The 25,108-nt window shown below is 43.7% G+C and overlaps 2 protein-coding genes across 2 annotated transcripts; both read right to left on the minus strand.

Moving 5' to 3' along the window:
* Nucleotides 1–11,380: 11,380 nt before the first annotated feature.
* On the minus strand, nucleotides 11,381–16,360 carry LOC103639550 (receptor kinase-like protein Xa21). Its single transcript, XM_008662290.4, has 2 exons — nucleotides 12,322–16,360; nucleotides 11,381–12,177 (listed from the first exon to the last, which is right to left on the minus strand). The coding sequence occupies exons 1-2, from the start codon at nucleotides 15,443–15,445 to the stop codon at nucleotides 11,786–11,788; spliced, it is 3,516 nt and encodes a 1,171-aa protein (XP_008660512.1). The 5' UTR covers nucleotides 15,446–16,360; the 3' UTR covers nucleotides 11,381–11,785.
* Nucleotides 16,361–16,672: 312 nt separating this feature from the next.
* LOC100304315 (aconitase3) lies at nucleotides 16,673–24,746 on the minus strand. Its single transcript, NM_001361406.1, has 20 exons — nucleotides 24,223–24,746; nucleotides 24,002–24,109; nucleotides 23,377–23,537; nucleotides 22,892–22,984; nucleotides 21,133–21,318; nucleotides 20,875–21,036; nucleotides 20,505–20,649; nucleotides 20,273–20,415; nucleotides 20,139–20,195; nucleotides 19,985–20,064; nucleotides 19,822–19,897; nucleotides 19,201–19,386; nucleotides 18,891–18,958; nucleotides 18,692–18,810; nucleotides 18,488–18,609; nucleotides 18,057–18,155; nucleotides 17,473–17,952; nucleotides 17,271–17,369; nucleotides 16,938–17,180; nucleotides 16,673–16,845 (listed from the first exon to the last, which is right to left on the minus strand). Exons 1-20 carry the CDS (start codon nucleotides 24,494–24,496, stop codon nucleotides 16,777–16,779), a joined length of 2,970 nt encoding a protein of 989 aa, NP_001348335.1. The 5' UTR covers nucleotides 24,497–24,746; the 3' UTR covers nucleotides 16,673–16,776.
* Nucleotides 24,747–25,108: the final 362 nt, after the last annotated feature.

Below are 25,108 nucleotides of genomic sequence, written 5' to 3' on the forward strand. Positions count from 1 at the left end.
AATAAGATTGCAGCCAGTAGGTCCCATTTGATTATATCCCAACAGCATTTATAAAAGCGCCCTGTGAAACCGTCAGGTCCAGGGGCTTTATCACTAGGGAGACTTAAAATAGCAGACTTAATTTCCTCCAAAGATATGGGATTATCAAAATGCGAGAGCTCCAAATTGCCTTTATGAAAATTAGCAAGGTTAAGACTAAAATTTCGCTCAAACACTTTACCAATCAGATCCTTGTAAAACTGAAACATAACCTGCTGTTTATCCTCTTGAGAAGAAACAATGTTCTCGTCAACCATCAGTTTATGAATAAAGTTCTTCTTTTTCCTGAACCTGGCTTGCGCATGAAAGAAAGCCGTATTTGCATCTCCTGTTTTGATAAAGTTCACTCTAGACCTTAATCTAGCAATGGTTCTTTCCAAAGAAGAAAGATGAAGACATAATAATTTTAGTTTTTTCCTCAACCACTCTTCAGCCGACCACAAGGATCTGCTGTCCTGGGCAATTTCCAAAGATGTAGGGTCATCTTGGCCAATGCAAGTTGAGTAGAAACATTACCCACAGACTTATGACTCCAGGAATGCAGATCCTTAGCAAGTCTCTTAAATTTAATAGATAATCTCTCCATGGGACAAGCAACCAAGATAGAGGCATTCCAGGAAGTAGCAACTACCTCCTGAAAGCCTTGCATCTTTGGCCAAAAACTCTCAAAATGAAAACGCTTCTTTCCCTTAAAGGTCACATTAAGCCTGAGGATCAGAGGGCAGTGATCAGAAATATTAGAGGCAGAACTCTGCAGAGAACAATCAGGAAATAAATCCTCCCAATCAGAAGTGTAGAACACTTTGTCCAGCTTGACTAAAGTAGGAACATCTCTTTGATTTGACCAGGTGAATCTTCTTCCAGTTAGAGGCAACTCCTTGAGGGAGAGATTATTAATCCAAGTATTTAAGCTATTCATGAGGGTTCTATTAATATTTGAATTATTCTTGTCTTCAGCACATCGGATCATATTGAAGTCCCCTGCAATCACCCAGGGGCCAGGACAACTTGTTCTGACCATAGAAAGTTCTTCTAGAAAAGCCAATTTCTCCTCATCTCTATGGGGTCCGTAGACACTCGAAAACCACCAAGCAGTGCTGTTTTCTTTCATAAAACAGACTGACACTGAATGATTATGAATTTTGGAGTCTATAGCAGAAATGAGCCCTCTACGTCAGGCTATCAAGATACCTCCTCTAGTACCACTAGAAGGCAAGTAAACAAAATTCCCAAACTCTGAACCAAGACAGGAAGCAACATCCCAGTGAGAAATAGAATTCAGCTTGGTTTCTTGAATACACACAATAGTAGGCATCATATAGTTTATTAATGATCGAAGAGAATCCCTACGATGAGGGTCATTCAGACCCCTCACATTCCAAACCAGTATATCAAAATTATTCATTGTGAGATAAAATACGACCCTGTGGGATAAACCACTTTACGAAACTTGCAGCAGACCATCAGCTGGGCGAACGAGTAATTCCTCCTCAGGAATTTCCCATCGGAACAAGGTAGCTAAAGCCTTTACCAGACTGACGGAAAGAGGTTTATTGAATTCTCTAGCGCAGCATTCCAGATCATCCGTAGAAACAGGAGCCTGCCCATTTTTCAATCCCAGTTTTAGACAGATAGTGTGAGCCGCAGAGTTCCCAGCGAGGGGAGGAAGTTTGGCTACACGTCTGGATCTTCTTGGCACAAAGTTGGGTGGGATAGACTTCCTGGCTTTTAGCTTTGGAGATGAAGGAACCGGCAACACATTTGAGAGGGGTTTAACGATCTTGTTAAAGAATTCCAAGGCCACACCCTCCTCCTCAGAAGCTAAACAACTTTGCTTGAGGTGTTTTCGTCTAGAATAGACTTGCAAGGCCTTACAAGGCTGCTGGACCAGGGCAGGACAAGGTTCACCATCCTGCAGAGAAACAACTTTCGGAAGGGGTAATGAATTTCCAGTGGCCATAACTGCCCGATTGTCTGGCTTGCAACCCAACTGAATCAATGCAGAAGACGTGGATGTAGACTCTTGAGCAAGTCCAGACACCATACGAACAGAAGACGAAGGGCCATGAGCATCACCAATATCTGACGGCTCCAACCGGTCAGCCACATTTGAATTTGCAAGGGGTGGCGCCAACACAGTAGGAACCATCGCAGAAACCGAGGAGCCAGAAGTTGGAACATCCCACATAATAGATGAGTGCCGGAGACTCACCACCCTAGGCGTCATTTGAGTAAAATCCGAAGTCATTAAGAGCCCGGCTTCAGTAGTCATGCGGGCCAGGGCATTAACTGTCGCCCCAAACGAATCAGCCGCAGAGAAGCATGCGCGGGGGGGGGGGCGCCAAAGCAGCCGGCAATCTGACAGAACCCAAGAGCCAACCATTAATGAATCTGAGAACAAGGGTCTTAACCCAGGCGCCGTCAGCTCAACATCCGAAGCACACGGGAGAGCGAGGCAATCAACTGGGCCACCCTTATTAATGAACCGGAGGGCATTAACTGATGCTCCAAACGAAACGTCCTCATTTAAGCATGCATGGGGTGGCGCCAAAGCAGCAGATCTCGAGGAGTCATCCATTAATGAAGCAGCTAACAAGAGTCTCATCCCAGGCGCCGTATGCTCAGCATCCAAAGCTGGGAGAGTGAGGCTATCAACTGGGCCACCCTTACCAACATTAAAAGAAACTCGCGGACCAAGGCGAGACTTAACCGAAGCGCGACCAGTCAAGTCTCGGTTAGCGTGCCGTCTCTTCCGCTGAACAATATCACAATCATCATCAGAATGATCCGGCAATGTTGGAGGGGAAAGATTTGTCTCAATCTCCGGTCGAACATCCACGCATGATGCCAAAACAGCGATAGGGTATATCAGTGATCGAGGATATGACGAATCCACCTCAAAAACAACCGGCGATTCTTCAACGTGCAGATCCACAAAAGAAGGCAGCATTGCCGGAACAGGGCACCATGCACGAAGCTTGAAAACAGCCCTGTTGTTGTCATCAAAAGAACTTGGATGGATATCTTGAATCAAACATAGACCATATAGAATGCTCTCTACTGTTTCGATCTTCCAAAGATGAGCAGGAATTCCACGGAGCTCTAAATCCATAAGCTGGGGGTAAGGCTCCACCCCCCGAGGCCAAAGCTTGACGAGACCAGCGCTTGATGTTCAATCGGAGGGAGGGGTACAAACAGAGACTGCCCAGCAGAAAGCACACGATCAACCAGCTCAACATTGGAAAATTGAACAATGAAGTTGTTTGACGCCACCATGCGTAAGTTGAGCACATTAGCCTCAAGGTTGAATCTTGAGATAAGCGCATCCAAGACATCCGCAGTACAGAAAGATCCCTCCATAGCAACAACCGAGACCAGCAAAGCATGTCTAAGCTCTTCTTCAGCCTGAGAAATGTTCCTCGAACGCTTGACGAAACACACCTGCCGGCCAAAGGCATCGGCAGGAGCAGGGACAGTCGGTGAAGAGGGAGTGGTGGGAGGAGCAGCACATGCCTCCCGATCATCATGACCACCGCCACTCCGAGAACTCCTCCTTCTCTGCCCACGACGAGTACGCCTTCTATCGCTGCCGCCAGGAATTCCATCGACGAGACGCGCAGAATCTTCCATTCTGCGCCCAGTGACCTCCAATGAAGGTGTCCCCTAGGAGACTGGACGCCACACTTGAACACGACGAGGACGAAGCGTTGCTGTCCTCCGGCGCGGGCACACGTGAGCACGGTGCCCAGGCAGCCGACAGCAGAAACACCGTACTTGCTGATGACAAGCGGCAACACGATGAGAAGGCGAGAGGCAATTAAAACACTTTCCCCTCAGATCAAAGAGCATCGAATGAGGGGGAGTTTAGAATGGTATGAGTCCCACCGACGAGCATGACGACGAGCACGACGGCCAAGAACCGGCACCCAGCCATCAACATCATCCCGAGCAGAAGAAGAGTGGGCAGAGGTCTTGGAAGATAACAACACGTCCTTGTACGAAGCATACGGCTTCAAAGACCTCTGGGGAACATCAGAGGAATAACCATCGTCTTCACTCCATCGCTGCGACTTGGACCGACCAGCAGGGATGGAAGCAGGAGAATCAACCGGTGCCTGGAGGGAAAGAGATGTGGACGCTGGGTCCAGGGTAGACGTCGGCGTGGGGCTGTGGGGGGCTGAGGCAGACGTCGGCGTGGGCTGTGGGGGGCAGAGGCAGACGTCGGCGTGGGGCTGTGGGGGGCTGAGGCACCGGGAGGAGAGGGGCAAGGAGGGGGCGGAAGGGGAGGGGATAGGCGTGGAGCCATTGCATGGTGTCACATGTGCTGTATTGTTTGGTTTCTAACAAAAGAGAAATGCAACGTCTCCTAGAGCCTCAAAATAAAAAATATATCTTAAGTTTAGATGTTTTCGTTCCACCAAAACGATCGGACGTGAGCGCTCTCTCGAACACGAATGAGCGTGTGTTGGGACCTGCTACTGAGATTGTATCTATAGAATAGAGCGTTTCTAAAGCATAAATATATTATTAACTCTATATATCTTAAAATATAAGAATTAACTAGAACTATATATATTCTGTTGTTATAAGTGGACTCTTCGGGAGGAGAGTATCTCCTTATATTTTTATCACTCCCTAAAACCCCTAAAAAAGAAGAGGTATTTAATTAGGTTACATGTCCTTAAGGGTGTTTGTATAAGATTATAATCGTCTAGATTATATAATCTAATTTATTTTAAACTAAGCGTTAATTTAATAAGTTAGTTTGTGTAGCCCCTGCGCTTGCTCGTGCCTGGGTCAGCGGTGAGGCGCAGGGAGCGGACGGGGCCAATCAGCTCGAACACGTCGCTGACCACCTTCTCGAACACGTGGAACGAGATGTTGCCCACATACACCCAGCGGCGGACCCACAGGGGGGTCCGGGTGGGCCCTGGCACACCCTAAGCCAGGCCCACCAAGGACCCCGCCCGATCATCCTGTAATCTCGTTCCTGATGTTCCAAATTCTAGATCGTTTGGCTTTCTGGCGGCTTCCTGGCGGCTGGCGATTATCGTCTCCGCACGCGAAGTTCTAGCGATCTGGCCCGCTGGCCGATAGCTGCAAGCCGGCGAGTAGCGACAGAAAGTCAGGAACACGCCAGGGCACCCAGCCCCACGCGCTGAGCCGCTGTGCGGCGTCCCGCAAGGCCACCAGCAAGCAGCAAGGCTGCACCGATGTCCGCTGCGTGCTGCTGCTGGTATCTTGCGTTGGCTATTTGGCAATTGGCATCTTCATCTTGCTGCTGCTCGGTCTTGCTGCTGCAATTTCTTGCTGTTGATTTGGCAATTTCTGGCTCTGCTCGAGTGCTCGGTCTCACGGTCTGCAACTGCAAGGGCCAACGGCAATATCGTGTACAGGTGCGCACTGCGCAGGAACATCGCGCCCCTCGGTCTCTACTGTTGATTTTTATTTTATTGATTATTGATTCACTATCATTATTTTTGTAGTGACTAAAATATGAAGAAGCAGAGAGATATTGCCTCTCTTTTTCGTAATCATGCTGCAAAGAAACATAAGTTTATTGTGTCGACACCTCAAGAACAAGAGAAAGAGAGGATAAATGAAGAAATTGTGAATCCAATGCCATCTGCACCGCCTCCGCCAACATTTTATGATGTCAGTCGTCTTCCACATGATCCAGGTGAAAGACAACCTATTGCAAGTTACCATGCTAATGATCACGATGCAATTCGAAGAGCATATATTCTTAGAGGTCCATTTCAACCATATGCACATGAATTCCCAAATAGGAAAATTGGAGATAGAGATCGTCATTTTAATTTTGTGTGGTTTCAAAATTTTCCTTGGATTGAATATAGTGTCAAGAAAGATGCTGCATTTTGCTTTATGTGCTACTTATTCAAAAGTAAAGCAAATAAGGGCAAAGGGTCTTCTGCATTTACTTCAGATGGTTGGAATAATTGGAATAAAGGGTCTGAAGCACTTCTAAAACATGTGGGTTCTATGTCACATAAGACAGCCGAAGAGAAATATCTTGGCTTTATAAATCCTAATGCAGCAATTGATAATAAAATTGAGAAGTGGAGTGATGATGATCGCAATCTTTATAAGATAAGGTTGACATATTCACTTCGATGTTTGAAGTTTCTTTTGCACCAAGGATTGTCATTCCGTGGACATGATGAAAGTGAAGAGTCTAGCAACAGAGGAAACTTTATCGAAATCTTGAAATTTCTTGCTGTAAATAGTGAAGAGGTCAACAAGTATGTTCTTAACAACGCTCCAGGTAATTGCACTTTGACTAGCCCAAAGATACAAAAGCAGATTATTCAGTGTTGCGCTATAGAAACTAGAAAGAAAATAATTGAAGAGCTTGGGGAAGAGCCATTTGCAATTTTAGCGGATGAGTCTAGTGACATATCACACAAAGAACAGCTAGCTCTTTGCTTGCGTTATGTTGATGCATTAGGAAGGCCATGTGAGCACTTCATTGGAGTTGTTCATGTAGATGATACTAGCTCTTTATCACTTAATGATGCAATTGAAGCTTTACTTGTTAGTCATGGCTTGACTTTGACACGAATTCGTGGACAAGGTTATGATGGGGCTAGCAACATGAGAGGTGATATTAAAGGATTGAAAACATCGATCATGCAAGAGTCACCTTCTGCTTATTATATCCATTGTTTTGCACATCAACTCCAACTAGTTCTTGTTGTTGTTGCCAAGGGAAATAATGATTGTGTGTGGTTTTTTGATCAAGTAACTCTCTTATTGAATATCGTTGGAGTTTCTTGTAAACGTCATGGTATGCTTCGAGATGCTAGACTTGAGAATCTCATGAAATCACTTGAATGTGGTGAACTTGAAACTGGGAGAGGATTGAATCAAGAGATGGGGTTGCCTAGGCCTGGTGAGACTCGATGGGGCTCTTATTACAAAACTATATGCAACATAATTACTATGTATCCTGTAATCCGAGATGTTCTCATGATTCTTGGAGAGGATACTACAATTAGAAGTGATTGGACAAGGATACATTCTATGCTTGGAGCATTTGAGTCATTTGACTTTGTTTTTGATGCACACTTAATGTTTGTTATTCTTGGATATACAAATGAATTATCTGTGTGTTTGCAAAGAAGGGAGCAAGATATTATTAATGCAATTTCACTTATTAATGTGGCAAAGAGAAGAATGCAACAATTAAGGCTTGATGGTTGGGATCAATTTCTTCAAAGAATCACTTCATTTTGCAACAAACATGATATCCAAGTTCCTGCTATGGATGGAAATTATAAGCCTTATGGAAGATCATCACGATTTGTTCATAACCAAACCAATGATGACCACTTCAGAAGAGAAGTATATATTGGGGTCATTGATCAAATTAGCTTAGAGCTTGATAGTCGGTTTAGTGAGGCTAATATGGAGCTGCTTTCTTGTATGTCAGCCTTGGATCCTTCCAACTCTTTTGCTTCTTTTGATGCACACAAGGTACGAAAGCTAGCTGATTTCTATCCTAATGACATGTCAAGCACTGATTTGTTAAAACTTGACTTGCAACTTGACAATTATATTGATGGCATAAGAGAAGATGATAGATTCAAAGACATAACTAATCTTGTGGACCTCTCAGTTAAGCTTGTTGAAACAAAGAGTCATAAGGTGTTTGATATGGTTTATTTGCTTCTCAAATTGGTATTGCTTTTGCCGGTGGCGACAGCAAGTGTTGAAAGGGCATTTTCTGCAATGAGTTTGGTGAAGACCAAATTGAGAAACAAGATGTGTGATAGTCTTTTGGATGATTGTCTTGTTACATACATCGAGAGGGATATTTTCTTCGAAGTGAATGAAGAAGATATAATTGAAACTTTTATGGCGTTGAGGAAGCGCAGGCCAGATAAGTAGTATTATTGTAATCTTTATGTTTAATGTATGCAATTTTCATGCTTATTTGTTGAGTGTCAAACTTTATATCTATATATTAAATTGTTTACCAAATTTACTATGAAATTATATGTATATTAGATAGAATTCTACATGAAAATTTTGTTGCGGCACACCCTATGTAAAAATTCTAGGTCCGCCACTGCATACACCACACGACCACACTAGTAGTTCACGCGTGGCCGCTGCTAAGGGCGTAGGTAGGCACGTAGCTCCTCCGTCGTTCATGCTCTTGGATGAAAGATGATGTGCAATGGAGACAAAAGAAGCGCACACCACCCGCGGTTATAATTTAAAAAGCCGGCAATGTGATGTGGAGTCAAAGTTGATGTTTGTTTCGTGATTGGTATATAGGGTTTGTTTGGATCCATGAGATAAAACAAAGTGATTAAAGTTTAGGCACTCTAGAGGCTAAAGATCTAAACATGAAGTTAAAAGTGACTAAATCCTTTTAGTTCTTCATGTTTTTTTTGTCACTTTTAGCCTTTCCTTTTTTTTATCTTTAGCTTCTAAAATGACTAGACTAGAGTTTAGTTCGTGTTATATCAGATATTTAAATATCAGTTACAAATATTGAATATAATCGAATTATAAAACTAATTATATAGATAAAAACATAAGACTCATTAAACTTAAATTTCGTATGTAATTAGTTTTATAACTATACTATATTTAATACTGTAATTAGTATCAAACATATGATATGATAGGACAAAAAAGTTACTCCCCTGTATTCAAATGCCCTATAAACTTTAGTCACTTGGTTTTACTTTAGATCAAACAAGCCCATGCTTGAGTTACGTGTGCCCTTCGTTGCTTACGGTAGATGACGTCAGCGACAGCCAAAATCCAACACCCTTCCGCCGCCTTCCCGAATCCCGACCCACCCGCGCAACCGCCCTAGGCTCCAGCCCGCCCCAGATCGGATTCGGGTTCGACCTAGAGATGGCAACGGGTACAAACCCGCTGGGTTTTGCCGTCCCAAACCCGTACCCGTGAAAAATATCTATGCCCATTAAAAAACCCGTACCCGTGACGGGTTTGAGATTTTGCCCAAACCCGTACCCATCGGGTTAACGGGTACCCATGGGTTACCCGCGGGTTTCATCTCCAATATAATTATCTTCTCATAATCAATAAGTATCGTAATGATTAATGATATCATGATCCAAAATCTATGTAATGAACAACGAGTTCATGATTTGGTATAAAAATTATTAGTAGAGAGAATGAAATACAAATAATAAGTTGTATAATTAAGTGACCTTGCACTAAGTTATCCATCCACCACATATATAACGCTAGTAAAAACTATAATAGCAAGCAAGCAACACTCTCACCGATTACTGATACATTCACCAATTGTTAAAAATTATGAAGTAAATAAGGAATAACAAGTTTGTTGTTCGTTTATAAAATAAAATGACAATATGCACTAGGTTTGGTCGGGTTTAAAAAACCCACGGGTTCACGGGTTTGGGTACTATAGGAACAAACCCGTACCCATAAACCCGTTGGGTACAGATTTATGCCCATTAACAAACCCATGGATATGAAAATTGGCCCAAACTCGTACCCTAATGGGGTAAAAACCCATCGGGTTTCGGGTTTCGGGTACCCATTGTCATCTCTAGTTCGACCCAACAGGGAGGCCAGGAGCAGAGGACTATGGCCGTAGCCGGACGTGGCGGGCGCGGCACCACGATTCTCCTGCGGGGAGCGCAACCCTGAGGTGGTGGCGCGCCTCATCGGCGGCCGGGATGCCGTGCAGCAGGCGCTCGACTGCCTCGCCGACGCCTCACGATCGAGGCCGAGGAAGCCAATCGTAATGGCGGGGCGTAGATTTGGAGCCATACATTTCAAACTCAAGCGCCGACTGCTAGCATTTGCTTAAACGTGTTGTAAGCGACGATCTCTAATTATCAATGTTTGTTATGAAATGATTCCAAGGAGGAAGCTTTCGCAAGCAATACTTACGCATGTTTGATTTTTCATATTATAAAAACCCGAGAGAGAAATTTTAGATAATTCTTGCATGTCCTAGTTTAGTCTTCACTTAGTTTTGTTTCTCTATGTTGTGACCCTGACGCATGCATTCAGTTCATGCGGGGAGCCGGGGAGCGTCAGCTGGCATGCACGGCATGCGCGCCGTGTGCGGCGACAGCGCCACGATCCTCAGGTTGTGGGCGCTGATCTCAGCTGTTAGCCTGTTAGTGGCCATTGTTGGTTGTAGATGTTAGGACTTTTATATTTTGGCAATGATAAACCAGATAAGATAAGCTGCGGCGAGGACCTTCGCTGGTTTCCTTTCTACAAGAAATACTTAGCTTTCTAGCATTTGATCCGTGTATGATGTGTCGTACAATGAATACAATCAGCTCAGCATTTTTACTTTGTATATAGATGAAAAAAAACTTTGTACATGTCTTACTTTCAATTGCTACAAAAAGTGATGCTTGGTTCTTATCCAATGTGTATAATCAGTTGCAGGTTAGAATTGCCCCCAAATTGTTTGGCAACAAGAAACAGATGTAACTTCCTTCGCGGACCATCTGCTACGACTACATAGGAATGAATATATGCGGTATGTGTCCTCAACTTGAATACATGTTGTACTAGCTTGCAATCATGCCTTGTGTCAGTTTTGTGAAAGCCCGGGTACTATCAGATCAGTCTGCATCCAGGTGTCCCGCTCTTGCACAATCTCATTCAGTCATTCCATCATCAGTCTTGACTGTTCACCAGTAATCACCACAGCAACCAGAGCCATCTGAAAATATGCGGTATATCTTCGTGTCACCAACTACAATTGTCTGTCTCAAATATTTTGATATCAACTTCTGTGCATGATGGCTTTGGTTGCATAAACACACATTCTTCTGGACAAGAACAGTGGTCCGAGCCTCAGATGATATCAGACCAAAGGAAGCAGCCAGCCTTACACAATGCTTATCGGGAAGTACTGCATTAAGATCGACAAGGCTCCTTGCCTCTGTCTTTCGGAGCCCCTTCTCCTTTATCGGAGATCTTATCCTCCCCACATCCTCCCCTCTCCCGGCATCAGCATACATGGAAGACAGAACAACATAACAGCCTGTGTTGTTGTGTTCCAGTTGGAATATCCTCTCTGCTGCATATTCTGCTTTATCAATATCACTATTATTTCTGCTCGCTGTCAGCAAGAAGCTCTGATTTAGGGCCTGTTTGGTTCCAAGGACTAAAGATTAGTCTCTGCATTTTAGTCTCATTTAGTCCCTAAATTTTCAATCAGTGGGACTAAACTGCTTTAGTCCCTCGTCCCTTAAGGGCGATAAAAGGGACTAAACCATATTAATTCCACTTTTGGCTCTCATTTATTTCACATGCACTAATGCCAGAGAATGGTGAGAGGCATTTTGGTCTTCTTACGAGTCATTTAATGTGTTATGGATACTTTTAGTCCCTCAAATCAAACAGGATATGGACTAAACTTTAATCCCTAGACTAAAGTAACCAAACAGGCCCTTATTGGTGTTCTAAGCAATTCCAAGTTTTGTAACAGTTGAAGACCATGATTAACTCGTAAACTGATGGAGTTCAAGCTATCTGTTACGAAGGGACAGTTTTTTTTTGAAAGTGAAGCAAATTTTTTATTGACGCCAAGAACAGTACATTAAGAAGATACAAAGGGCTACAACTTTATTTGGAAGAACATTGGTGCTTCCTGAAAATACTAGTAAAATATATCATGCAATCAAAAAAATCGGTCTCACGCTTTAATGCACAAATCACCTAATGGCTGCAGCAGGAGAACCCTTCAGTGGGATGATGATTCTTCCTCACTACAGAGGAGCTTCTTAAACTTGTCTCTAATTCCTTGCAACTCTTTCAGGGCATCTCCAATTGACATGCGATCTGTGGGTATCTCCTCCGAACAGGAAATTCCAACTTGCAGAATCGAAGTGATGCACAACATTCTCAGCTTGGAGTTTGTAGTGGCTGGTTCGCCAACTTCTGTCTCCACTCGTAGTTGTTGGTCCATGATAGTACTCACTCTGCCTGATAGTGCCATTAGAACATAGTTGCGGAGCCCCATGGCTCCACCAAATTCGTTGTCGGTTGGCCTTTTCCCAGTAAACATTTCTAGCAATAGTATGCCATAGCTGTAGACATCACCGTGGGTGGATACTTCATTGCCCAGTCCATACTCTGAAACAAACCAAAATGAGATTTTTCTCTTCAAATTAGATAAAATAACACCCTAAGAATATCTAAGTTGATAGTAAGAAAGCCTTGGGCTTTAGTTGAAGCCATCATTATGGCGTACATCTGAACAGAGCAAATGAAAGGTACCTGGAGCTGCATATCCAATGGATCCTCTCATTGATGCCCATCCACTTGATGTGCCTACATCTTGATGTAGAAACCTTGCAAGCCCAAAATCACCCACTCGAGCAACCATGGAACTGTCCAGGAGAACATTACTTGGCTTAAGATCACAGTGGATTATTGGCGTTGGCTTATGTTGGTGGAGGTAATCAAGTGAGGATGCCACGTCAATTCCAACATTTAATCTTGCATTCAGATCCAGTGTCTTCTGTTCATCGTCTTCAGTGATATGTCTGTGCAGCCATTGGTCCAAATTTCCATTTGGTAGAAACTCATACACGAGGGCCTTGAAGTCATGGCCCTGAAAATCAATGCTTGAACAGATAGTCAATATCTTTACAAGGTTCCGATGCCGAGCACATCTTAATGTCTCGCATTCTGCAACAAAACTTTGAGATGCACCACGCTGCATTAGGTTGAGAACCTTAACAGCGACCACTATTTGCTGGTCGTTGCTTCTCATTGTTGCTTTGTAAACTGATCCAAAGCTCCCAGCTCCTACCAGATTCTCGGGTGCAAAACCATTTGTCGCATTGACCAATTCGGCATATGAAACCCTCACATATTGCTCGCTCAAGCCCGACTTTTGTAGGTGTGATTTTGTCCTGTGGCGGCTCCTTTGTTGAAGTGCAAGCAATGCAAATACTAGTGTGACACAGGCAAGTGCACTGCATATGGAGACTGTCATTATGACAAGTTTTCGATGATGTGGTTTCTTGGTGGTCTGTGTGGGGCAAGGTGGCAATCCCAGTTGAGGAATCCCACCACAAAGACCATCATTCCCGGTGATTAAGATCACTGCTACATTGAGAAACACCCCATCACTTGGAACTCCACCTTGGAGTTTATTGAATGCCAGATTCAATACAGAAAGGCCATTTAGTCCGGCAAGGGTCTCAGGAATAGTCCCCGACAAATTATTGTGAGAAAGATCAAGCCGTGCGATGCCCTTCAGATTTCCTAGCGACGGTGGAATCGTGGCCTGAAGGTTGTTTCCTGACAAATTGAGAAATTCTAGGCTTTGACACCCACCGATGGAGGGTGGAATCTCACCAGATATCATGTTATAAGATAAATCAAGCCCGTCCAGATTTTCTAGGCTTCCAACTTGTGATGGCAAAGACCCAGATAAGGAATTGTGTGAAATGTTAACGAAACTCGACAAGGTTGATATGGAAAAGAGTTCTTTAGGTGCCGGGCCAGAAAGATTGTTGTGAGAAAGATCCAATGTTTCTAAAGGGCAATGGCTGAGACTAGATGGTATAGGTCCACTGATACCATTTGTACCGAGGAGAAGTCTAGTAAGCTGTGTAAGATTGCCTAGAGTCACTGGCAAGGGTCCACACAAAGCATTATTGTACAGATATAATTGAGACAGCTTATTCAGGTTGCCGAGAGATGCTGGAATCGAGCCTATGAGAATGTTGTGAGGCATGTAAAGTGCTTGCAGGTTGATGAGATTACCGATCCCTTCTGTTATTGTTCCAGTTATATTGTTGTATGCGGTGCTGAGATACGCCATCTGTGTCGAGAGGTTACCGATCGAATTTGGCAGCACGCCATGGAGATTATTTGAACTGACATCTAACACGGTCAAGTTGCTACAGTTGGTCAGACTAGCCACGAAGCTCCAATCAGCGTCATTTGTTGCTTCAAACTGGTTTGCTGCGATTGACACTTCAGACAGGCTCGTCTGCTGAGCTCCTAAGCATCCTGGAATTGTCCCCGACAGGAAGTTTTCTACTGTCATAATAGACTGAAGCATGGAGGCGTTGCAAAGGGACCGCGGGAGCACGCCTTGGAGTTCATTGTCTGACACATGGAAATAGTTCAGATTCGGAAGGCTGCTTCCAATGTTAGGTGGAAGAGTCCCATTCAGGTTGTTGTATTCTATATCCAGACCCCAGAGAGAGGAAAGATTGTTGAACAATAGAGGGGGCAAGGGGCCTTCTAGTTCATTGTACGACATTTCGAGTAGAGTGAGGGAGTAGAGGTTGCCAAGCGAACTGGGTATGGAACCTGAGAGATTATTTCCTGGCACAGAAAGGTATTGTAGCAGCTCAAGGTTTCCTAACGATTCTGGGATCTGACCAACTAGAGCATTTTCTTCGAGATCTAGGAGTACTAATGAAGAGAGGTTGCCTAACCAAGAAGGGATGGTCCCTTGGAGTTTGTTTGCCCCGAATTCAAGCACACTAAGCGACGAGAGGCGTTGCAGTGGTAGAATGCTTCCTTGAAAACTGTTTTGGAAGGCGTAAAGAACCGTCAACGCTGACAGGTTTCCTAGTGAGCTGGGGATCGTCCCTGAGAAGTGATTTGCACCTAGGTCCAGCAAGTTGAGGTTGGCAAGGCTGCCTATCTCTCTTGGGATTTCTCCGGTCATGCTGTTAAATCGCAGGACTAGTTCCTTCAGATTTACAAGGCCTGCTATAGTGGAAGGGATTCTCCCCGTCAGTCTTTTTCCCCCGAGACTGAGTAGCTGCAGGTATTGCAGGGAGCCTATCTCGCTGGGTACTCCCCCATGCAAACTGTTGTCGTCGAGCATGATCTCTATCAGGTGGCTACAGTTTGAAAGCGACGGTGGGATCTGGCCAGATATGGAGTTGTGGTGAAGCTGTAGAGTCTCTAGGTCATGGATGTTACCGAGCTCCGGAGGCAGGATTCCATGGAAGCCATTAGATGAAAGGTCGAGCCGCCTCAGGTAAGTGAGGTTTCCTAGCGCGGGGGTGATGGTGCCAAGCAAGTTGAGCTCGGGGAGGTCCAGTGCCACCACATGGCCCCGGCGATGTCCCCTCAAGCCGCACGCCACGCCGCGCCACCGGCACATGGGAATGGACATGTTGCCCCACGAGGCTAGGGCTCTCGTATGGTCGCTCCCCACGAGGGACTTGAACGACATGAGCGCGAGCTCGTCGGAGGAGTGGAGGGCGTGTGCTGATGCATCTCCATGGGCTGCGTTTTTGGCGAGGCAAATTAGGGAGAAGGCGAGCATGTGGAAGATGAGCATCATCATAGTGATGCTGATTATATGTTTCTTTGCAGACAATGCATGGTGCTTATTATATTCTGGATCGGATGGAGTTGCCATTGCGACGACTGACCCGAAGAGGGAATGTCAGGCTTTTTCCTGTTTTAGTCATGCTGCAAGAGCAAGACTGGCGTTGGATATCTTTGCCAGTCAGAGTTTGGTTGGCGACCACCAATCTAGCACTGAGGCTCTACCTAGTGTTGTACCTCTTTCTATTTTTTGTCTACTAACCCATGGTCAAGCTTGGTCAACTGCAACAGGTTGTATATAAAAGACGGGGGCATCCTTAGGCCCAGCTGATAGCAGTTAGTTTGTATAATCCTTTCTAAAATATAATTCGTTTTAGACTAAATCTGTATTCATTCAATAACATATGAATATAGTTTGTATTCATTATCATTGCATGGTGCTTATATTGTGGATGGGGCTAGGCACCACTTGCCATTGCGACGACTGATCCGGAGAGTCCTAGTCATGCTGCAAGACTGGCGTCGGACATGTTCGTCAGAGTTTGCTTGGTGTCCACCAATCTAGCACTGAGTCCTTGTCTTGGTTGGAAGGCCTTTTGCTTTTGAGTGCCATTTAGAGATCCTTGCAATTGAAATATATTTTGATAATCATAATTTATATACAAATAAATTGCATGGTATAGGTTGCAATATAGAAACAGACCATGGACACCGATGAAATCTTTTTTTCTCTCTCGTAACGTGTGAATTTAAGATAGAAGATTTATATCTAGATTTTGAAAAGTTTTACAATGTTAAATGCCGAACCAAGTAATTTAGTCCATCAAGTATATTTCAGCCGCTGAAAGGGTTCTCTACGCATCGTTTGCTTTTGCCCATCATGGAGCCACTCCCAAAATCACGTACCGACCTCGCATCAGTTGCCTTGGCCTGCTGAAGCTGCTTATGTATCCTGTCATTGCTTCAGGGTCATTGCCAGTCGCTCGTGAAAGTGAAACGTTAGCTGGTAAGAGGCAAAATACACTCACTGTAACAAACAGCTTTCTGTAACAATCATTTCCAAATCGCTTGAAGCAAATGGAATAACCGTTTCACCAGTCAAAAAGGTTCGTAATACAAAACTCAAAATAAAATCAGCTAATCGATTGTTTGCAGTACTAATTTGAGTACCACCAGATAACAAGAACCGCTTTGAACTGCGTCAGTGTTATGAACTAGTGTCATTTACAACATAGGGAATCATCTGCCAAATGTATATTCAGATATTGCAGGAGTTAACATATTATTAACAGTGTCTTAAAGAAAGCAAAAGGTTACTAAAAGTTCAGACAGCTCACTCTGAGAAACTCAGAGGTTATTATAAGTACTCAAAAATGGGTCGTTTACACCAATTACGATTCACCGCATCGCAATCATCTCAATCTACTGTTCCGCAATCTTTCTGATGACATATGGTAGAATGCCACCATGGTCGTAGTAAGCAAGCTCCACCTGGAGGTGATCAGTAACGGAAACATCAATAACCAGGATACACATAAGCAGCATCAGCGAGTAATGCATGGAAAAGAACAAGCATACGGTACCTCAGTGTCGAATCTGAGTGTGCAAGTGAACGACTTCCCATTATCAGTTGTCACGGTAACATCTTGGCCAGGCTTTATCTCACTCACATTGGTTGGAAGGTGGACCGTGTAGCGCTCATGGCCGGTTAGGCCCAGGGTGTCTGCATCCTCCCCTGCTTTGAAGCATAGAGGGATGATTCCCATGCCAGCAAGATTGCTGCGGTGAATCCTCTCAAAGCTCTTTGCTATCACAGCCTTCACTCCCTGTAATCAAGTGAAAGTAATCCCGTTAGCCATTAGTGAGACTCAGAAGGTTAGTTTAGGCTCAAGAAACTATTGTGGAAGCATCGTTACCTGAAGCATTGGGCCCTTTGCAGCCCAATCCCGAGAGCTACCACTCCCGTACTCGGCACCAGCCAGGATAATAGTATCATGCCCTTCATTCTTGTATTTCTATGGCAAGCACCAAAACGAAATTGGAGGGGATGGAAATTTAGATGTCACATAGATGTAGCTTGTATCACTGAAGTAGAAAATATGAGCTAGAATTATATACCATAGCAGCATCAAAAACTGAAAGCTTATCCCCAGATGGAACATGGATTGTCTTGGGTCCAACCTCACCCTTCAAGAACTTATTCACGAGACGAATGTTGGCAAAGGTTCCCCTAGCCATGATCTCATCATTTCCTCTTCGGCTACCATATGAGTTGAAGTCCTTCCTTTCAACACCACGCTCCTTCAGATATGTTGCAGCTGCGCTGTCTGGGTGAATGTTTCCGGCAGGCGAGATGTGGTCAGTTGTGATACTGTCACCAAAGTTCAGAAGGCAATATGCATCCTTCACTGGTCGCGGGCCAGGAGGAGTCATTGTCATATCCTTGAAGTAAGGAGGCTCATGGATGTATGTAGATGATGGATCCCAGGGATAGAGAGTGCTTGTTGAGACTGGCAGCTCATTCCACATAGGATTTCCTTGGGTGATGGACTCATATGTGCTCTTGAACATGTCAGGAAGCACACTTGACTTGACAACCTGACAGAATTAAAAGCACAATCATAAAGCCCATTCTGACTATAAAAGGTTTTACATCACAAGTGAAAGGAAACATAGTCCAATATACAGTGCTGGGTGCTGACCTCGGCTATCTCTTCTGTTGATGGCCAAACATCCCGGAAGTAAACCTCTTTCCCATCTTTCGAGATTCCAATAGGTTCTTTCTCAAAATCAATATTAACCTAAGCAGAAGTCGCAATTTACCAGCAAATGAAAACAAGAAAACAAGTTCAAACTTTGACTTGGAAAGTAAAATATTTTGTTGATGAAACAAAAAAGACAAACTATCTACATGATGATGAAATATTAGAGCATAAAAATAGTAGATGCATATACAGCTTTAAAGTTCCATTGGTTTGTCTGTTTCAACTACACAAGTTGTATTTGTTATTGTATTATAACAGCATTTTATTTAAAAATGTGTAGGATAGTCAAAACAACAGTGAGCAAGATTCAGTAAATCAACATTTTTATTCTACTAAAACTAAATAAAGGACAATTGAAGGCAACATACCGTGCCAGCCAAGGCATAAGCAACAACTAATGGAGGGGAAGCAAGGTAATTTGCTCTAGTTAAGGGATGCACACGTCCTTCAAAATTCCTGTTTCCGGACAATACAGCAGCAGAAACAATATCTAAACAAAGAAGAGGAAAGATAAGCAATGTGATCTATTTCATAACTTTACACTTGAACCATCCAATAAAGTTAGAAATTACCATTCTCAGTAATTGCAGCAGATACGGATTCATCAAGCTCCCCGGAATTTCCAATGCAGGTTGTGCAACCATAGCCAACAATATTGAAGCCAAGCTGGTCAAGATATTTCTGCAACCCGCTGCCAAAATCAAAACAAAGAAACAGTCACGAAGCCTGGCAGCACAAGAAATAAATTCAATCCATGGAACCAAGATTTACCTCTTATCCAAGTACTGCTTCACAACACCAGAACCAGGTGCAAGGCTCGTCTTAATCCATGGCTTTACCTGATCGACAGATACCAGTGTTACTAAAGGATGGTTTTCATATAAAACAGTGAGCAAAAGCAGCAATGCTTTTTAAATTTTCATGGTAATTGCCAGAGAATTCTAGCCACAGACCACCAAAGAGGAATATACCAAACCAAAGTAATTTAGCTGTGAACCAGTGGATCAATATTTTAGTCATGTTGGTCAGGACAAAACATATATAAAGAAAACAAGTTGGAAGATGAAATCCAGAACCGAACCTCCAGGCCTAACTCACAAGCCTTCTTGGCAACCAAAGCAGCTCCCAGCATTACATTAGGATTTGATGTGTTTGTGCAACTGGTTATTGCTGCAATTACAACATCACCATGCTTTATCTTTGCAGGAGTCCCGTGGAACAAAAATTCTGCAACTTTGCCTTGTGACTCTTTGGGGACAGCAAAACCCTGCAATATTGTTTGTTGCAGTGAGCATAGCAAAAGGAAAATGAGAAACAATGTACAGAACAATATCGAGTATAAACTAATTCGATCTATATCCTACTCCATCCATTACAAATTGTAGCTCACTTTGGCTGTCCTAAGTCAATCATATCTAACTTTGACCGAGTGTTTAGAGAAAAAAAAACATCAACATCTACAATATTGAAATTAATTTTTATGAAGTTCTCCATAAAAATGGCTTCATGGTGCATTTATTTTTACTTGTATATGTCAATCTATTTTTCTCAAACTTGGTCAAAGAAGTTTGACACATAATAACAAAGCTAAAGTGAACTATAAATCGGAAAAAGGGAGTGATATTCAGTGTAACTGATTACTTACAAGAGCAATACTGATTTAGTACATACACAATAAGTTGCAATCCATAAAAAACCTTACCTTGAATCCTACATCGCTATCCAAGCAAGAAAGCCAGTCAGACTTCATATTCTTCAATGTCACTCGATCGTGAGGCCTGTCAACAAAGTTCATCAAATTTAATACTAGATGAGAATAAAGATATGCTGATAGCTCAATAGCATGATTTAATCAAGAATGTTACCGTTTTGGTCCCGATAGACATGGTTCTACCTCTTCCAGGTTCAGTTCTAGATAAGAAGAATATACTCTTTCAGCTTCAGCCTACATCCAAGACAAACTTTAGGTAAAACAATATGGTTATACTGAATTATCAGCTTCTGCTCCACATATAGCACCTGGCTGTGATCAACGAACATCTTATTCGCACGCAGGTAGGACTCAACCATGGCCACCTAATAATTAAACAGGAAAAAAAAAAGAATTAAGTGGTCAAGAGTCAAATTGAACATATACACTACAGTTAGCTTACTGTATCATCACTTCGGCCAGTAAGCTTCAAATAGTCCAGCGTCTTTCCATCAACTGGGAAGAAACCCATAGTTGCGCCATATTCGGGAGACATATTTGCGATGGTCGCCCGATCAGCAAGTGACAATTCACTCATGCCTTGCCCTAAAATATAGAAGTTCAAATATATAACATTAGATAAGCTCTTAATATAATGAAATCTAGAAAGTTTTAATTGTAAAAATTACGGTTACCATAGAACTCAACAAATTTCCCGACAACACCATGTTTCCGAAGCATTTGGGTTACTGTTAGAACCAAGTCAGTGGCTGTAACTCCATTCCTCAGCTTGCCTGATAACTTGAAGCCAACAACCCCTGGCAAGACCATGCTCATTGGCTGCATAAAGAAACAAAGAACAATCGATGTGTATGTATGTATGTTACTGAAGCAGTGAAGCAGATCAACCAAAAAATAGGCCATAGCATAGAGAACAGTACTTGTGCATAATATCTCTGAAGCTCAAGTTTGCGAACATTTGTTCTTATCATTAAATAAACATGAAGAAAACAAATGTTCCACAGTACCCGAACCAGACTTTTTAGATATCAAAATGTACTTCACCTGGCCAAGCATTGCAGCTTCCGCCTCTATACCACCAACTCCCCACCCAGCAACTCCAAGACCATCTATCATAGTTGTGTGGGAGTCAGTGCCTACGACGCTGTCAGGGTAAAGGATCCCACCATTATTAAACACAACCCTTGCCAGATATTCAAGATTCACCTAACAAAGTGAAATAGAGGATTATAAGTTTTTGATAGATAAAATAACCTTGACTAGATTAAGTTATTTTAAAAAACAACCATATCATCAAAATACCTGGTGAACAATGCCAGATCCAGGTGGAACAACAAGCATGTTGCGGAATGCAGAGGACCCCCATTTCAAGAACCCAAACCGTTCCTTGTTACGATAGAACTCAAGCTCCATATTTGCCTGAGCAGCATTTGCTGATCTTGCCACGTCGACTTGTACTGAATGGTCAATAACAAGGTCTACAGGTACCTGCAACCAGATGTCATATCGTATCCATATCAACAAAATAAACATGTACACGCTAAGAATATCTATATGCATGCAAGCTATCATAAGGGAATGAACGGAAAAGGCAAGATTAGAGGCTAAGTTAACAGGGTGGTAAATGGCTTCACATAATTACTTTCAAAATAAAACACTAATAATTTACAGGAGGGTTAAAAAGCTTCTCAAATCTCAATCAAGACTTATCTCAATCAAGTGAATCAACTCAACATCCAGAGTCTGCCCATGACAGGACGTGCATGGCTAACGCAAAACAGTGTGGGCACATTGTCAACCCCTACTGAAAGCAAGACTAACACCGTTCTCGAGCATGCAGGAGATATGTGTATCGTTGCATTAATAGAAGAGAGTTAAACACACACGCACAGAGAACGCTTGTGGACAGGAATCATATTTGTGTATGAGCAACATAAATGAAGGATAACCGGACCTAGAATTTATCAACTGAAGCTAGGAACTGTAATGAAAGAGTCTCTTAGCACATGCCATATTACAGAGCTGTGATTCCTCTCGAGCGAGAGATATGGCTGTGGATAGGGCCGAACTAACTAACATGACACTGCAAATTTGTCAGCTATACCAGATTCGGGGCCCACCAGAATAAAGATGTAGAAGTAATATGCTTGGCACTGTGAAAAACCCTAACCGTATCTCAGGGTTGGGAGTTGTATTAATAGACCTTATTAGGTTTGGCTATTACACAGGGGTATGACTGTAATTACAAGAGCTAACCCAAAACCCTAAACAAGTACTCTAAGGGCATGTACAATGAGTGTCTTAAGTTGTGTCTTAGAGTGTGTCTAGGGGGGTGAATATAAAAAAACCCAAGACATGTATCTTGACGAAGACACAGTGTCTTAGCTCTATGTTCGAGACAAGAGGCTAGCTGATTGGTCACTTTAATTTATTAAATGTTCTGATTGGTACAATGAATATGGTAAGACACACGTTTTAGACACGACCACTGTATTATGTTGTGTTTTAGCTGTGTCTTATACTTGGAGTACCGTGCAGCCGTATCTGGGTTGTACATGCCCTAACAGGCACCAACCTAGGCTGGCCAAAAACGTAAATGCATTAGAATTTATCAAATCTTGTCTTATATTAAAAAGGTGACACCTGTTAGTAACTGCAATAACAACAGCAAAAAATATTAAATAATATAAAGTCTCATAAACAAGCGAGGTTCTTAGCAGTTCATAGTCAATAGTTCATAACCGTTCATGAAAAGGTAAGGTTTAGCAGTCTACACAATAGGTAGTGTCCACACTCAAATATCGACTATTGGCATAAAGCAAAGATTCAGATCATAGTGATTGATGGCGTCTTATGCGGAAAATGTGAAGCACAACGACAATCAACACAAAAGAAGGAAACTAGCACAAATAGCAGTAAGAAAAATATTGAGGGGAAATGTGAAGCACATCAACAATCAACACAGAAGAACGAAACTAGCACAAATGTCAGTAAGGAAAATGACACGAATGGCTAAAAATGACAGGCCAAAACAAAGATATAAGCATTGCGCTTAACTTACCAGAGGATTAATTTTGTTCGGGTCGCTGCCGAGTTTGCTCATAGCATCCCTCATGCACGCAAGGTCGACAACAGCCGGGACACCAGTAAAATCCTACCATTTAGAAAAAATGAGAAGACTGAGTCATCAGTCAACTAGCCTCAACGACAATATGATAATATTCCAGGAAGTAGAACTTTATTCCCATCAATTACAACTCGACAAGAAACTTATGTTGTCAACATTAAGAAATATATGTGGAAATATATGTCATTAAACAACTCAACAAACAGTACCAATCAAGCACCTAGAATTGGTGCACGGACAAAAGGTAAGTTATGGGGAACTCCACTTTCTTGATAGGATAGGAAAGTGGAACTCCAATTGCAAGATTCGTGCCATCAAAAGCCATTGACAGGAATATTGCCAGCTCACAGTTATTCTATCCATAGAAGTTGGACAAAATGGAATAAGAAAAAACTGAAAAGGCGTTGCACGATCAGTACCTGGAGGAGGACACGGGCGGGCTTGAACGGGATTTCAACTTGCTTCGGTGCACTTCTCTCCCAGTCCAAGATCTTCTCAACATCCTTCCCGGTGACCTGGAAATCATCGCAGTTCCTGATCGCCGACTCGAGAAGAATCCTGATAGAATATGGGAGCCGATCTGACAGATGAAATGGCCAAAAACATGGGTCAAATCATCAGTATTTTCAGCTATATGGGGAAAAATAAAGCATTCCGATACATCATCATCTCAGACAATTCGCGCATCCCAACGTTAGGAGAGATCAAAGAATGTGGGCCTGTGAAATGAACCCACCAGTTTATCCACGCATCCCAACATTAGGAGAGATCAAAGACAGCGGGCCTGAGAAATGAACCCAGCAATTCATCCACGCATCCCAACATTAGGAGAGACAAAGACAGTGAGCTGTGAAATGAACCCACCAATTCATCCACATTACACGCAACTGAGACAAGAAAACAGATCGAAGGAGACAAACCTCACGAAATTTCAACTCAACAGCAAAAAATCATGATCACACCACTCACTGCGATCAATCAGCTAAGTCACACCGAAATTGAGGACGAAAGCATATTAAAGAAAAAACATTCAAACTAACTCACCAATCCGCGGATCGGAGAGAGCAGGCAGGCTGTAGTACTTGCCAAACTCCTCTCCGCCTCCTGGCCTCCCGAGGCCCGTCAGTATTTCATCGTACGAGTTCCTGGTCGCTGCAGAGTGGGGAAAAAAAACAAGCCGAGACAGAGACGTCATCAGATGGCGCGACCCAGACCCGATGCGATGATTTGACCAGCAACCCCGCCCAGGTCGTCGCAAACCATACCGGCTGAGGCAAACCGGCGCTCGAAGACGGCGGCCGCAGACGACGCGGAGCGGGTGGCGGCGCGGTGGCCGCCGAAGAGGCGGCCCGCGAGGCCGGACGCGAAGGGCGACGCCGGGCTTGGGCGCGGCCTCGGGGTCGGACGGGCAGGCGGGGACGAGGAGGAAGGGGCGGCGTCCGCGGCGGGCCTGGAGATCGCTGCGGCCACCGCCACGCCGCGGGCGGAGGAGCCGCCGGTGGTGGAGCGGGAGAGGAGGGAGCTCGTGAGGGGAGGCATGGCCGCTGTGCAAAAAAGGACGAGGGGTTGCGATGGCAAAAGTGGTGGTGGGCGGGGTCTTTATATATATAGACGGCCGCGAATTTGGGGAGACGCGTGGTGGGAATGCGCGGCGCAAGGCGAGCGAGCTGCCGGTCCCGGTAGGGTTGCTGCCCTTGCGGAGATGGGTTTCGTTTCGTTTCGTCCTGCGCTCACGCCGTTCCCCGCCGCCGCCGCGGTGGACAGCCGAGCTGAAGCTTCGCTGCGATGTTTTCTTGGAGACGGGGCCAATAGCCGAGTGTGAAGGTGGGAATATAATTCTGAGTGGGCGAATCCCATATGTCCGCATGGCAAAGGCCACAGACGCAGCCACGCAGGGCGGGGCCGCTGGATGCATGGGATTTTTCCGTAATTCCACAATTTTTATAGCCCGGATACGATAATGGCATTTCTCTATTCTCTACTCTCTACTCTCTACGTGCATATAGTACCACCCGCTAAATAAAATGTATGAGCAAGAACAACTAAACAAGCTATAAATAAGATAGACTCTTTTTAACTCATATATTTTTAAGCCTTTTGGTTAAGATAAAATGTAATCTATACTATACTTAAAGCACCAGTTTCAACGGT

This window comes from Zea mays, chromosome 9 (genome assembly GCF_902167145.1).
Source record: "Zea mays cultivar B73 chromosome 9, Zm-B73-REFERENCE-NAM-5.0, whole genome shotgun sequence".
In the NCBI taxonomy this organism is placed as follows: Eukaryota; Viridiplantae; Streptophyta; class Magnoliopsida; order Poales; family Poaceae; genus Zea; species Zea mays.

Bases quoted from the DNA above. Each gene is read 5' to 3' on its own strand.
- LOC103639550 (XM_008662290.4), bottom strand. From the start codon at position 15,445: ATGGCAACTCCATCCGATCCAGAATATAATAAGCACCATGCATTGTCT. The intron at 12,178-12,321 runs GTACCTTTCATT...GGTTTGTTTCAG, and splicing joins CATTGGATATGCAGCTCCAG to AGTATGGACTGGGCAATGAA.
- LOC100304315 (NM_001361406.1), bottom strand. From the start codon at position 24,496: ATGCCTCCCCTCACGAGCTCCCTCCTCTCCCGCTCCACCACCGGCGGC. The intron at 20,065-20,138 runs GTGCTATATGTG...TCTTGGATGTAG, and splicing joins TGTTCGTTGATCACAGCCAG to GCTGAAGCTGAAAGAGTATA. The intron at 18,156-18,487 runs GTATGTTGCCTT...ACTTCTGCTTAG, and splicing joins CTTATGCCTTGGCTGGCACG to GTTAATATTGATTTTGAGAA.